At 43.3% G+C, this 15,643-nt stretch overlaps 1 protein-coding gene across 2 annotated transcripts in view; it reads right to left on the bottom strand.

The window, feature by feature from the left end:
* Nucleotides 1-15,643, bottom strand: part of Dock1 (dedicator of cytokinesis 1) — a 516,862-nt gene that overhangs the window by 192,416 nt on the left and 308,803 nt on the right. For both annotated transcript variants that reach the window (XM_015995837.3, XM_006976933.4), the window contains exon 28: nt 3,478-3,579. In XM_015995837.3, the coding sequence (XP_015851323.1) occupies nt 3,478-3,579 (102 nt within the window). The remainder of the gene's footprint in view (nt 1-3,477; nt 3,580-15,643) is intronic.

Raw genomic sequence — 15,643 nt, 5'->3', positions numbered from 1 at the left:
GAGTTGGCCGAATGAGTGGGGCTTTCTCATTGTGTAACTTATGAATCATAACGAAGTTTTGGCTATGAAGGCCAAGGGAGAGAATGGAATTTAAGCAGCCAATAAAGCAATTTCTCAGTGGGAAATTTTCAAACCCCATCCCTGGCAAAGAAGCACAGGTTGAACTTTATGATGACCATCGGGGGATGGGCAAGGTTCACATTCTTTGGGGACGTAGTCTGGTTTCATTTTGTTGCTCTGAGGAAACACTCTGACCAAAAGAACTTTCCAGGAGGAATAGGTTTATTTCAACACAACTTAACTCTTCTACTGCTTAGCTTACCATTTCGTCAAGACTTTGGAACTTCGGATGGCCAGAGTATACACTGAGTGTCATCACAGGTGCTATAGACACAATGAGCCCTACATATGAGTTCACCTTAAGGAGGTGTCAGGGTGGGGCTGGTCACCAGAAAGACTGGAAGATGAGAGAGTGGGAACTTCCAACCCTACATACTCTAATCGGGGTAGATTGTGCCAAAAGAAGTCAGAGATAAGACTGGAGGAGACTGGGCTTCTGGAGAGGATGCAGATGGTCTGAATGCCCACCCCTGCCCTCTCTGCCCTGCCCACTCTATCCTGTGCACCCCTGCTCTCTCTGCCCCGTGCACCCCTGCCCTCTCTGCCCTGCCCACCCCTGCCCTCTCTATCCTGTATACCCCTACCCTCTGTGCCCTGTGCACCCCTGCCCTCTGTGCCCTGTGCACCCCTGCCTTCTCTGCCCCGCGTACCCCTGCCCTCTCTGCCCTGCCCACCCCTGCCCTCTCTGTCCCGTGCAGCTCTTCCATTGGTGTTTCTAGAACTGCACCCTTTATAATAAACAGAACAGAATATCCAAGTGTCTCCTGGAGAGCGGAGTGCTAGCTGGGCAGATTATGGACCTCAAGGCCAGGGTCAAGGGTCTCCTATTAACAGCTGCTTGGTCAAAAGCATAGGAAAGCATCGGAGCCTGGACTCACAGCAGGATCTGGGTGAGCCCTGTCGCCTGTGGGATGCAGGGCTGTGTTCAGGCTGACAGCACAGGGATGGAACTGAATTGCAGGACATCCTGCAGGTGTCAGAGAACGGGCTGGTGTGAGTGGCGTGTGGAGCGAAGAATAGGCTCTTCCAGAGCCACCCAGTGGAGGTCTGTGAGACAGGGCTGGAAGAGTCTCCCGAGGCTCTGGGCAAGCTCTGTGCTTCTATTCCTGGTGCCCAGACAGCCAGCCCCGGGGCAGCACCCAGCACTGGGCGTCAGTAAAGACAAGTTTTCGGGAGCTCTCAGTCTCCAAGCAGCAGCTTGCCTGTCCTGTGAGGGAGGCTTGCGTGGCGCCTGTCTGCTCTTCCCTGTCCTAGACCAGTCTTTCTGCGGAGATTCTCAGGCCACCCTGGGGACAGTGGACCATTCAGAAGCTGACAGCTCCAGCGCTGTGGGGATGTTGGGGCAATGATGACTGTGAAGCTATGTGAGACCGATTCAGCCAGGGTTAGGGTGGGGTTTGCATCTGAGAACCTGGAGCTGTGCTTGTTAGAAGCAAGCAAGACTCTCAAAGATGGCTTAGGCCATTTTCATATCGGAACACTAATTAACTTCCAATTATTTCACAGGAAATGATCTTTTCATTCTCGTGATAATTGGGAGAGTAGAAAAATAAAATATTCCCCGCATACAGTTAGTAGATGGGAACATATTTTCATGGAGGTTTTGATGAACTAACAACAATCAAAACCCTTGCCCTGGGAATTTGAGATATACAAATAACAAATGCCATTTTATAATGGAAATCAAATTGTATGCAAATAATTGATTTTCTGGATGCCTGTGCCTGAGAGGAAAGAAAAACCATCCCTTGGGAAATTAGACCCGGAACATGGAGTCTAAAACTTGATCCTCCATTGTGAGGAAGGAGAGGGGACATGCCCAGCCCAGCAAGGCACACATTTGAACATTTGGTCTCTAGCTGGGAGCACTGTTTGGGGAGGTCTAGGTGGTGCAGCCTTACTGGAGAGAGTGTGTCACTGGGAACAGGCTTTCAGAGTGTCTAGGAAGCTCTCTCTGCTTCACGCTTGCAGTAAACGATGTGATTTCTCAGCTTCCTGCCCCTGTCGTCATATTCCCGGCACGCAATGTGCCGTGCCTCCCCGCCACCATCGTGGTCTCTTATCCTTCTGGAACTCTAAGCCAGAATACACTCTCCCTTCCGTAAATTGACTTTGCTCATGGTGTTTTCTAAGAGCAACAGAAAAGCAACCAAGACGCGTCCTTAGAAGCCATGTGGTATAATTGTGTTTCATTCCACCCCTTATCATTCATCTCAGAATATCATCTGCGAAGTCTCACAATATCATACTATTATTTTCACTGGCCAAAGCAGGCCATAGAGGCACATTTAAGATTTAATGGTGAAATTAAATACTAAGAATATAAAATAAGATTTTACTGTGCTATAATTTCAAGTTAATCTTAGGATATTGTATGGTATTTATTGTATATTTGAATATGTCCCTAACTGTAAACTTTTCCTGATAGTGAAAGAAAATTAAAACATATAGACATGAAAGGATGTATACATTTTTATAGCCTTTTATTTAAGAAATACTGCTATGATTTTTGAGGTGAAGATTTCTTTTCTTCTTGGAGATTATCTATTTGCCTGTCTGTCTATATCTATCCATCATCTATCTATTAATCTATCCCCTGCCACCTATCAATCTATCAGTCAATCTAGCTAGCTATCAATATGTACATCATCTTGTTGTTTCCCTCCCTTAGCAAGGTAGAGGCCAAGTGCAATAAGGCTCACTCTGGAAATACTATGCAAGCTAGATGTGCCCCTTGGGAATGCATCAGTATTCCACAGGACTAGTGAGTCCTTAGAAGTGGAATCCAAGAATTCGCATCAGCTTCTCACCAGGAAGCATGCCAACAGGTTTGGTGCAGCTTTACAAAGGATATTCACCATATGGCAGTGTAATTTCAGGCCATTAGGGAGGTAGCTCCTAAGCAATAAATTTCCCTATTACACTCTCTCAATTAAGTTGCATCATAGTTTGCATGAGGAGGACTAAGGAGTTATTAGGAGAAATGCTGGTGAGTGTCTATGATTAGCACTAATTAATAGCAAAGGATAGCTTAAGGTACAGGAGGGTGGCTCACAAGCTACTGTTATAGAACGTCAATCAAGAAATGACAGGAACTAATGACTATGAGGGACATGACTGTTCATGACCCAGGAGCATGGGAAAAGGATGCTGTGACCAGAACAGATGGGATTTCTCCAGGCTCAGACCCAAGTTGTCTCTAGATAAAGTCATAGTCAAAAGCTCCCGGGTACAGACTAAAGTGGCTTCAGAAAGCAACCAGAGAAGTTCCATGCAAAACTCTATTATAAATGGAAATATGAATGTCGCCCTCTACTTCCACCACTGGCCCTGTGACAGAATAGAAACGACACTTACCACGACATCTGTCCTCATTTTCCCAAAGGTCTTGATCAGGTGGGCGTAATGGTAGTCTTCCATCTGCCGTAAAATAGCGGTCATGCAAGCCACAAAGTTCCCCTGCAGGAGGATTGGAAGGCAGACTTAGATCCGGAAAGAATGATCTTCATGGGAGCAACTGATATCAACTATGGAGCTGGCTCTTGGACCCTTAGGGGAAGACATGGGACCTAGGCAGAAGCCCTAGGTCTGCTACATGGTACTCAAGGCCAATAGGGTCACTTCCTATCTCAGAAGTTTGTTTATTTTAAGGAGGTACAGTGAAATTTTTTTCTCTCTAATTGTATTAAATAATTAAGTGCATCTTGATAAAGGTTCCAGGCTGGAAAAATAAACTTTAAATGTTTTTTTCCCCTTAATTAAGTTCACAAAAATTAAAGACAAGTTTTAAACCCCAGTCACTTATGTAGCATTCTTGGTAAGCAGCAATCTGTATTAGATCAGGGCAAAGAGAGGCATTTTATTTTTCAAAATCTGCCTGTGTCCTTCTTGGTTGATTCAGAGTCAATTACTACCAAGCAATCCCACTGTGAATTCTGCCCCTCCAGAACAGTCAGAGGAGAAAGGTAGTCTCATTGGAATGTCCAGTGGGACAGATGGGAATTCTTTGTATCATATAGAGCTGCATAGAAAAGAAAATGAGGAAGAAAACAGAAACTACCAAACAAAAGCAGATGTGGAGAGAGTAAAGGGCCAAAGCAATTGGCCAGGGAGTTTGGTCAGTGTGCAGCTGTGGGTGTGTGCGCACGCACGCACGCACGCACGCACACACGCACGCACACACACACAACTGTGTGTAACTTGAAAGGTGCATGCTTTGGAGAGAGTCTCCAGGGCTGAGCAGTCTTGTTGCCATAAACACAATTTCTCACTTGCAGGCTAGGGAGCTGACATCACAGAGCCTTTCTTGCTTTTAAATATGTACCAATAAGTTAATGACATCTAAAGCCACACAGGACTTACACTAACTTCTATTAAATTGTATGAGTCTGGCAGACTAATAAAAAGTATATAGTTTGAGACACATCCCTATTTTTTCTCTGGTAAATGAGCTCCCAAATTGCATTCTTTTCACTAATTCCACTTTTTCAAACAATATATTTGAATGCCTAAATGTTTTTTTATATTAATTTGGAACATGCACTCCACAGTGCATGTTAGAGTCCAATACATTTTCTATCTCTAGTATACACAGAGGCTTCCAAATGAGTCCTCAAAGGACACATTTTGCAAATTGAACAAATACAATAATGATGATATGGTATCTTCCATTTGCCCAGAAATGTAAATTATTTGTGAATAATGGTAATTGCTGAGCTTTAGATTCCAAGTTGGTGGTGTTCTGGGAAAGAGCTAAATGATGCTTGTTTTGCATCAGAAGGGCACTTATTTATGAATGGGAACTTTTGAAAGACATAAATATTTGGCACCCGAGTGGGCTCAAAAGAAGCTGCCTGTGCACCTCATCTCCTCCTTAGGAGATGCCATGCCCGGAGTGCTCATCACTGTCAGCTGGCTCACTGGCCAGGCTCTGAAGCCACGTTCCCATTCAGTCATGGGAGACTTGCTGCTTGTTCAGTCCTTAGGCAGCTAAGCTGAGATTCAGAGAGCATACCTTCAGAGGAGTAGGTGGCAAAGCGAGGTTGTGAAGCCAGCACTCCAGGGCTGGAGTGTGAGTCCTTGGTCGCAGACAACCAACACGAGTGGAAGATTCACCGTGCCCCATTCATGTAGTTACCCGAGAGAGTTGGTAGAGGAGAAGGAAGGGCCTCTATAATACTATGCCTCAAATGCTCCTCTGATGCAGCTGTCTCGAACCTGTTATCTCCTGGGAGAAGAGAGGCTTTCTAGAAAGCATCCATACAGGTGCCCCCAGCACATGTTTAAATGAATGGTGCCAGTCAAGACAGTTCAGCAATGAGTCTCACACTTCAGAATCAATAGAGCCATTGAGTCAGTGATTTAGAACCAGAAGGGTGACATCAACATGCCTAACATGAAATATCAAACTGCAAGAGACAGAAAAGAACGACTACCAAGAGGGCTTGAGGAGGTCCAGGGCTCTGGTTCCTTAAGAAGAGCCAGCACACCTGAGTCATGCCAGAGGTTAGAAGAGGTGACACAGATGATTGCCAGATAATGCTGAAAGTCCACACTAAGCAACGAAAATGGTGGGGGAGGGCCCCCAAACTGAGAAGGCAGCGGTATCCACAAAGCAAGTCCGGGGGAAGATATAAATGGCCAGTCCGGAGTCTTCTATCTGGATGAGAACATCTTGAAGAGTGCAGCCAAAGAGCCCCTTATTTAATGGCACTGGGGGCTAATTAAAACAGGCCCTGCAAGGGCAGAAAGAGGGCTAGCCCATGAGTTAGCGGAGTGCTGCCTGGCAGCCTGTGTGCCCCCTTTACTTAACCTAAGGAAATGGGCCAAAAGCAATCTGTACCATTCAGCCACTCCTCTCTTAGAGGAAGCAAGTTTCGCTAACTCAGCACAATTGTAAGTTGGAACATGGGACTCCGCTAGCTGAGGGGAAACATGCACGCTACAGTTCCAGACAAAGCCCCTCTTCCATCCCTGCCCTTTGTGAATGGAGCCTCACCTCAGGGAGACCAGCACATTATGGGGCAAGTATTGCTCACACCCTGGAGCTTTAGGTCTCACCTGAACCCAGTGCATGCATTTGTCTAGAAGAATGGATAGTGTGGCTTTTGTGAAAATGGAATATAAAATCAGTTATACACTAGGACCAAAACTAGAAAGATCTGTGGAAAAAAAAAAAGGACTTCTAATTCTATAGACTCTGAGGAAAATTAGAATCCTTTTCAGTTTAATTATTTTAAATGCATTTTAGGAGTCATCAGAGGCTTTTATTTTTAAACAGTATGGTAGGCTGTTTGTACAGAGCTGGTCCTCGGAACTTGAGTTTGGGGGTTGAGCCCAAGCTCTAGCCATGGACTAAAAATAATTAACACAATAAAAATAAGAGATATTTCTATGATTTCAAAGTAAGGGCAGAGGAGTCAACTGTGCTTAGAAACCAGGACACTGACTGCCTCATAAACAAAAAAAACTGTGAACCTCATTAGTAATCAAGATGAAAATGATACATCTTTATCTGCTGGCAGAACAGCAAGGCAGGATTTTAGTGTTGAGAGTGAAGGCACAGAGGATGAGGACTCTCACACACGAGCGTAAATTGCTATAACCTTTTTAAAAAGCAATTTGGTGAGAGGTTTGAAAAGTCTTGGAAAGAAAATACTCATCCCCTGAGTAATTCTCCTTCTAACGACCCACCTGCAAAGGTAATTCAGGAGAAGAAATTTTATGTCCAACAGTGTCCATTGCATCTCTGAAAAATATCTAAGCACTCAAAGCAAGAGATTGTGTAAGTCATATATTTTGCAGAGTTGAAAGATAAAATGCAGGATGCCACTTCCATTTTAATCTCAAGTAAACAACAAGACCAAATTCTCCAAGCATTGCCTTGGAAATATCACACAGGCCTTGGAGAGGCCAGAGAAAAACCTGTTAGCTACAGTCCATATGCAACAGAGTGTCTGGTCTGCATCTGTTAGTTCAACCAGTCCTATCCCAGTGTTATGCTGGAATATTGCACAGGCCCTGGATATTAACCATGGAACTATAAAATACTTTAGCAACACAAGAAGAGATAGTTGAGGAACAAAAATAGAGATTTTCTACGTACAATTCCACAGTATTATAAGGAAGCTATAGGACAAGAGAAAAGAGAATGCCTAGAAGAAATAGACTTAGGCTGTTGCCAGGAAGGAAGGACAAGCACTAGTTTTATAAGCAGTATGTATGAGGGACTTTAGAAGAGATGTCACTCATGAAGAAGGAAAGATGTCATCTGAGAGGAGGGAACACCTCTCCCTGCCTGAGTCCTTTATTCCTACTTGTGTTTTCACATCTATCAAGGTTCTCCTACCTGGGAAGACAGAGCAAACACCTTACACCGCTTCTTGACCCCGGAGCGATCACCACTTCCTCCATTCACACCTTACAACTCCTCCAAAAACTAGCCTCAGTGACCGGTTTTAAATCCCCTTGTGTACTCGGTGCATTAGCAGGGTGGATGGTGTATGAAGGGGTGGGACACACAGGCAGAATGGAGAAGTGGTCACAGGAGGAGAGAAGGCAGGAGGACCAGAAGCCAGGTGAGCCTGAGGGCAGGTCAAACCAAAGCCGTGGACTAAAGATGGACAGAATGGGGAGACAGGCAGTACCAGAAACAGGTAGACAGGGCCCTGGTAGAGGTGCAGGGGATATTTTTGCAACAGGATAATTCAGTATAAGACGCTACAACAGCATAGAACAGCTAGGGGGCAAGGAGGGGAGGGGAGAGGAGAAGAGGCTGGCTACAGCAGAAGCAGAGAGAGAGGCGGCCCTAACACAGTGCCTTTGTCAGCTGTGTTAGTTTTGGTGGTTCTAGCAGCCGTGTGTGAGCTGATTCATCGGCCCTGGAGCTCCCGCTTCCCATGTGCCATGTGTCTGCGGTCTGGCATCCCGGGCACAGGCAGAAATGTGAACATTTGACTAGGTTCCAAAAATTTCACGAGGTGTTTGAGCAGCTCCAGACCTCAGAGGCTGCTGGAAGCAAGGACAGGCTAGTTCTGGTGACTTGAATCTAGGAGGATACTTAATGACTACCAGCAGGGTCCTGGTTCAAAAAAAAAGCCACATGTTTTCATCAAGACAGTGACTTGAAAAGGAAATTCCCATTTAAAGATTTAAATCTCATTGGATACTGAGAATGGTCCTACCTCATAATCACATGTCAAAGTTAAAGAGACAGCGATCACCAGTGGCATTTAAAACATCTGTTGTGAGACAGCGCCGGGAAAGAACTGCAATCGAGGTGGGGAGATGTGCAACCCAAGGGACTCAGAATGACTCACACTTTGAGGAAGAGTCAAACTGAAGAGTCAATAAGCAAGCGGCAATATGAGAACAGAATATAGGAGAGGGATGTGCCTGGGAATCGTGCCCTCCACTGAGAAGTCAAAGGCAGCTCAAAATAAGGCCATATGGGTAATGTCTGGGTACTGTCGCACTAAACAAACACGGTGCACAAAGGCTTTCTGCTTTTGAGAAGAAAAGCCAAGGGTGAAATGTTTCTATGCTCCGGTTCGTAGCAAAAAAATTACAAAATGAGAAAAATAGAAAGTCAAGAGTACAAAGAAAATCTCAAAATGTTAGAAACTAGTCCCCAAAGTCTACACAGAGATAACATTTGCCAAAACGCACTTGGGAATCCTGTGTACCACACTCTAAGCATGGATCTACCTCTGATTCCTCTCCTCATGCTGGCAACAAGGAACGTGACTCAGAAGCACAGATCACCTGGGCATGGTAGCACACTCACACGCACACCTTTGATCCCAGCATGTAGGAGGCAGAGGCAGGCTGATCTGCATAAATTCTAGGTCAGCCTGGTCCACAGAGAGAGTTCCAGGACAGCCAGGGCTATGTAGAGAGACTCAAGAACACAACATCAACAACATGAAGTCCAAAGGACCAGGAAAGCCATGGAGGTCAAGAGAATTCTGGAAGCTAGAAAGTGAATGATTGAGGTGACCAGGATCCTGAAGGCAGGAAGACGGTGCAGACCTAGCAACATAACCACTGACTCATCTGAATCCCAGAAAGACTTAGAAACCAGAGTTACCAGGAACTCAAACGAAGGCATGAGTTAGAAGCCAGCATGGGCTATAAAAAGGAAACCAAAGGAAACCTTGTCGGAAGGAGGAGGAAGGGGAGGGATTTGGGATGGGGAAGAAAAGGAAGAGAGAAGGGGGAGAGAGAAGGAGGGAGGGAGAGAGGGAGAAAGAGTGAGAGAGAGAGAGAGAGAGAGAGAGAGAGAGAGAGAGGGAGGATAAATTCAACACCATGATGTCTTTATTCAACAACATATGGTTAATTTTCACTCATTTAATTTCCAAAATATCATAATTTCCTTATTTTATGAAGAACCAAAGTGAAGACTATAAAAAGGCACAAAATAAAACCGAAAACAGCATGGTTGATAAACTACATTAATGCCATCTATTAGGGATTTTAAACTACTAGCAACAAAATTAAATATTAAAGTTAAATAGTGTGCTTGGTTGAATTCATAAAGTATTAGTATCTCGTTTCATTCCAGACACTCTGAGGAAAGAAATCTAATTTTAAAAACAAAATCAATTTCAATTTTACAGAGACAGTAATTATGGAAAGATGTTTAAAGGACATATATATACCAAAGGGGAATATTTGGATATGAAGTTACCTGTAACAATTATTTGCTGCTGATTGAATGTAATAATTTAAACAGCTATTCCCATTTGTTATAGATAATAAAGGATAAAAAGTATAAAAGCTATGTTTTATGTTGTGTGGTGACCTGAGTGAGAAATAGCCCCCATAGGCTCATATATTAGAACACTTAGTCCCCAGCAGGTGGCACTCGTTAGGGAAGTTAAGGAACCTTTAAGAGGTGGAGCCTCTCTGGAGGAAGTATGTCACTGGGGTGGGCCTTGAGTCTATAACCTCTCCCCACTTCCAGTTTACCCTCTCTGCTTCCTTCCTGTAGACTGAGATATGATTTCTCATAGATTCTCCCTCTGGCACTGTAAGCTCAAATAGTCTCTTTCTTCCATAATTTGCTTTTGTTCATGGTATTTTATTACAGCAATAAAAAGCAACTGATACATGGTGCAATGAAGGTTATATACTATGTATGCAACTTCTTAATAAAGTTCATTTGATGTCAACACTAGAAAGACAGTAAAGCAGGGATTTTATATCTTATTTTTATAAACTCAATAAATCAGGAGATATTAGAGCCTTGGAGAGCTCAGGATTTCCCAGGTCTTAGGACATGACAGACAATATCAGTGAAGCAAAGTAACAGAAACCAGAGTAACAGAGCCTTAATAAACCCCTGCTAGTGAATGAGGGAATCACTGTCCACACAGTTCTATAACTGATTTCTGTACACAAAGGGCTCTGCTGCCATCACAGTTACAGAAAAAAATTGGAAACAGATGCATAGATCATAAAAATACATTGTCTTCAATTTTACTCACATTGGCTGAATGATATAGGAAGAGAAATATGTCACATACTAAGTGTTAAAAAAAGTCTAATGAGGGCCAGCAAGATGGCCTGACTGCCTGAGTTTGACCCACAGGACTCACATGGTAGGAGAAAAGGACTACCACAAATTACCCTCTGACATACATGTGTGCTTTCATACACACATCCAGTTAAATAAGCAGCATTTCTTAAAAAAAAAAAAAAAAATGAATAAATCAGCAGCTGAGTATGGTTGGTTCAAACCTTTAATCCCAGCACTTGGGAGGCAGAAGCAAGAGGATCATGGGTTTAACACCATCCTGGGCTATAAACTAAGTTCTGAGTCAGCCTGTGGTACTGGGGGAAAAAAAAGGACAAAATGAAGGAAGCACAGAGTGTTGGGAAGATATTCTCACCGCCACACATAGATAGACACACTGAGAAAAGTGAAAGTGACCAGGCAAGGTAATTTCTTCTTGAAAAAAAAAATTTTTTTTTTCCTTTTTGTACCTTGACCCAAATGAGATTAGTAAGCACACTGGGACTGGAAGTTCACTTCATTTTTATTCTGACTGTGGTGACTGTCTCTCATCCCTTGCCTTTCAACCTGATGTGATTGGTTAATTCATTTTAAATGCAAAGGCGATTAAGCCAAGGAGGAGGAAAGGGTCAGCCACTCTGGGTCATCAAGCTCCAGGAATGCACAGGAGCCTTTTTGTGAACAACATTTTTACTGGGTTGGGGAGAGAATTAAAAGATTTGTGTAAAAGTTTTATAAAATGTTGGGGAGACTTGTGGAGGGCCCTTAGCAGGCTTGCTGCTTTGGGAGACAAAAGCATTACAGTGGGTCGATGTTTTGAAATCTGATCTTTTACAGAACGGAATGCAGATACTGTGGGGTAATTCTGATGGAATTCTTATTGCTGTATCATCATGCAGGCAGAGATGAACGTGGCTCTATGTTGTAGAGCAGATCAGTCAAGAGCTCGTCCGACTGAAACCATGTAAGAGAGCAAAGCGGGCTTGACAAGAAAACTCCCAGCACCCATTTTAAAAGTTGACGATGTGAGCAGGGCGGTGGTGGTTGAGCACCTTTAATCCCAGCACTCCTGAGGCAGAGGCAGGTGGATCTCTGTGGGTTCAAGGCCAACCTAGCCTAGTCTACAAAGTAAGTTCCAGGACATGCTCCGAACCTACACAGAGAAACCCTGCCTCAAAAAACAAAAACAAAAACAGACAAAAAAAAAAAAAAAGAAAAAGAAAGAAATCACTATTGTGGTGGAGTGTGACTCTGGGGACCCAAGAACAATTTGCTTGGGAAGAAGTATGTAAAAGATAACATAAAAACCAGATACAGGCTCAGCACTCCCACCTGCCACCTCACCCTCCGCTGAGCCCTGAGGCTCTAAAGGCCTCTGAGACCCTGTGGCCAGGACTTTACTGTGAGGTGCTACAGCAACTGCAAGGAGGTCAGGCTGTAAGACAAGGGCAGAGCAGACTCAGGTGCAATTCTCAACAGTCACTCATCTCCTGTGCAGTGTAGACAGCACCGAGCTCCTGGAGAAGGCCAGCAAAGAGGTAAAAAGGGTCACTGCCTAGGACGGAGTCATATACTAAGCCTCAGAGACACCCCAAATAACTGTTTCCTTATACCTAACCAACTGGGGCACATTCATGCAATGGAACACAACTCAGCAAAAAACAAAACAAAACAAAACAAAAAAACTCATGACAATAAACAGATGAATTGCAAAACACAATGCTAAGTCAAAGAAGCCAGATTTGAAGGTTGACATTCTATGTGTATCTTTCTTCAAAAGTGAAAATAAGTGACGAAAGGAGAAGACTGAGAAATAGGGTAGAAGGGATGTTTTGAGGAACCTAGAAATATGATATGTCTTGTATTTAGTCATAAAAGTGTACATATTATTTAAAGTTGAGAATTTACGCTTATAGACTATATATCGCAAGAGGGGGAGGTAGAGAGATTGATACCAATTCCCTAAAAGCTATTGCGATACTGATTGCTTCAGCCAATATTCAAACACAGAAACAGACTAGTTTTAACTTAATTAATACTTCATATATTAGAGCTGTCCAATGGGACTGTGGCTCATTATTGCAAATCTTAACTCGAGGCTCTTGTTTTTTACATTTTCTCCAGTTTTTCTGCCAATTTACCCTTTTTATAAAAGAAAGAAAGAAAGAAGGGAGGGAGAGAGAAAATGGCCTTGCACCACAGCGGCATGTCTAACTCAAAAAAAATAAAGAAGTATTTTCTTTTCTGCACATGTATATGTGTATCATGTGGGTGAGTGTGTGTGTGTGTGCATGCTCATCTGTGTGTGTATCTATCTATGTGAAGGCCAGAGACATTTAGTATCTTACTAGATCTCTCTCTCTCTCTCTCTCTCTCTCTCTCTCTCTCTCTCTCTCTCTCTCTCTCTCTCTCTCTCACCTATGCATCTATTTTCTTATCTATCTTCTATATACTTATTTATTTATATTGAGGCTGGACGTCTCCTTGAGCCTGGAGCTCCCTGGCTTCTAGTACAGTTAGCTTGCTACGGAGACTGTCTTCACCCTCGGTGTTCTGGGATGACAGCTAGGTGCTCACAACCACTCGGCTTTCACTTGGGTTCTTGGATTTGAACTCAGGTCCTCCTGTTTGCCAGCCAAGCACCTTACCCGCTAAGCCTTCTCCCCACCCACTCTCAAGCCAATTTTGTCTTGTAAATAAACCTCAGAACCACATATTTTAGTTTGATACCAATTCCATTGTGATTCAAATTGGACTTCCATCAAATTGTTACATGAATTGAGGAAGGCTTAGAAAACAGCTCTTCCGTTTAAACACATGCACCAAACTGTCCCAATCTATTTTTAGGCCCCGGGGGACTATTTCATGGATGCTACTGGAGGGATCTTTAAAAGACCTTGCTATTTCATATGCAAAAGGGTAAAGTGGTTTTTTTGTTTTGTTTTGCAGTAAGTTTTCACTCTTTCTATATATTTGGGGAAACTCTACCGTTTGGTAGGCATATTTGCATATTTTATGATAAACCTTAATGGAATTCTCTTATGACTTTCAAAGTTTTGCTCTTTCTCTGGGGAGAGTTTGTACATAAATCAAGGTGGTGACCGTAAAGCCTTTGGTGTTGTCTTTCCACATCTCAGTGCGCCTTCTGTTTCTAGCCTCACTCCAGGCCAGCACCTGTCAGGACAACCTCAAGCTCCAAGTCCAACAGCAAGGACTTTGTGTTCCCAGTGACTTTATTTGTTCATTATTTTGAAGATTTATTTCTATTTGTGTGTGTGTGTGTGTGTGTGTGTGTAAATGTGTGGCATGCATGTGTCAGTACCTGTGAAGGCTAGAGGGGGTGTTGGATGCTCTGGAGCTAAAGTTACAGGCAGTTCGGAGCTCCTTGATGTGGGTGCTGGGAACTGACTCGTGTCCTCTAAAAGAGTGAGTGGTATGTGCTCTTAATTTCGGAGCTAGCTTCCCAGCACCTTAGGGATTTTTAATGGTTATCTCTTTGGGGGCTAATTTTTAACTACTACTTTGAACAATAGTTTCAGAAAGAACTGATTTATCATGTTAAGCAAGTGTTTATCAGCTAGGGACCAGCCATAATTAAACACAGCAGGCCAAACAAATATGGTCATGGATATTACTACAAAATAAAAATTTTACATGGAAAAGTAATTAATTAACAGTAAAAGTGAGCACCAAGACATATGGGTGGCCCAGGACAGTGGGGCACACCTGGGTCCCCAGCACTCAGGAGGCTGTGGCAAGAGGATGTCCATTTCAAGACCACGCCCAGGCTACACAGCTAGATCATTTCTCAAAAACCAAAGGAAGTATGCTGTGAGGATGCTTCCAACTCCTCACTCAAACTGTAAAAGTAAGACAAAATGGCAGAACCCAGGAGATCGGCATCATTTTGTTATTCACAGTCTGCCCACAGTGTCCAGGCTCCACTACGAAAATCTCACCGTCCTCTCAGGAGGCTCAGGGCTTATTGGCAGCTGAACCTAAGCATCAATTTCAATTGTCAGAGCTGACATTAATCAGTATCCTAAGAGGACCATCTGGCACCTGTACCAAGTGAACACCATGTACTTGGTGAGCAAAGTTTATAGATGGTCCATGTTATATTTTATCCAGAAAGAAGATCTTGTGAACATCCAGTCATCGAGTAAAATTCTCCAGAGCATATCTGTTAGCCATGGCCTCCCCATTTTGTATAGCCCCTCCATTTTGCTTGAACAAGGACAGTTCTTGAAATGAAAGTAATTTGGTTCTTATAACCACAGTGACTCATTTTTCTAGATTTCTGCCTGTCCCGCCCTCACAGCTGATTGAGACACTGACCTCAAGTACCTACTATGAACTACCAATCAATAACATAGCAAAGAACCTCTTCCACTTCTCTGAAACATATAAAAAGAGAGCCAGACTGGGCCACATGGTCCTGATTTCTCCTCAGAGGTCCCCACACCTCTGTCTATGGTATTGATAACTTCTAATAAATCTCTAAAACGGCAATCAGTCTTGGTGTTTTCCATGAACCCTAACATCCTATCCTCTTGATATCAATCTAAACAGGCACCCCCTGCCACAGTGCTTTATAACCCATCTTCATATTTCTAATGCCCACCTTATTATTTCTTACCCAAACACAAAGAAGACATTGGAGGAGGAGAGTCTACCCATTTCATCGAATTTTACAGCAGCTCCTGCAACTGGGAGATGGCCAGGATCGATCGTGATGCTGACCATTGTAATTTTAATTACAAAATAAAAATGTTGCTTTTATTGAGACTACTCTCCTCAAACAAAAATCCCTCTATTTTATAGAATTTCTTTTTTTAGTTATGAAAAGACACAGACATTTCAATCATTCATCCCACACATAAAACGACGACGAAAGTATCATCATAACAAGAACCCAAGAAATTGATTTCCCCCTCCCAGGGATCCCAAACTTCAACCTCAAGTTACATGGACAGATGCAAACTGGAAGTCACTTTGGAACAG

Source organism: Peromyscus maniculatus, chromosome 1 (assembly GCF_049852395.1).
Source record: "Peromyscus maniculatus bairdii isolate BWxNUB_F1_BW_parent chromosome 1, HU_Pman_BW_mat_3.1, whole genome shotgun sequence".
Classification (NCBI taxonomy): domain Eukaryota; kingdom Metazoa; phylum Chordata; class Mammalia; order Rodentia; family Cricetidae; genus Peromyscus; species Peromyscus maniculatus.
The sequence above is the reverse complement of the archived record's forward strand: the minus strand, read 5'-3'. Positions and strand labels throughout refer to the sequence as shown.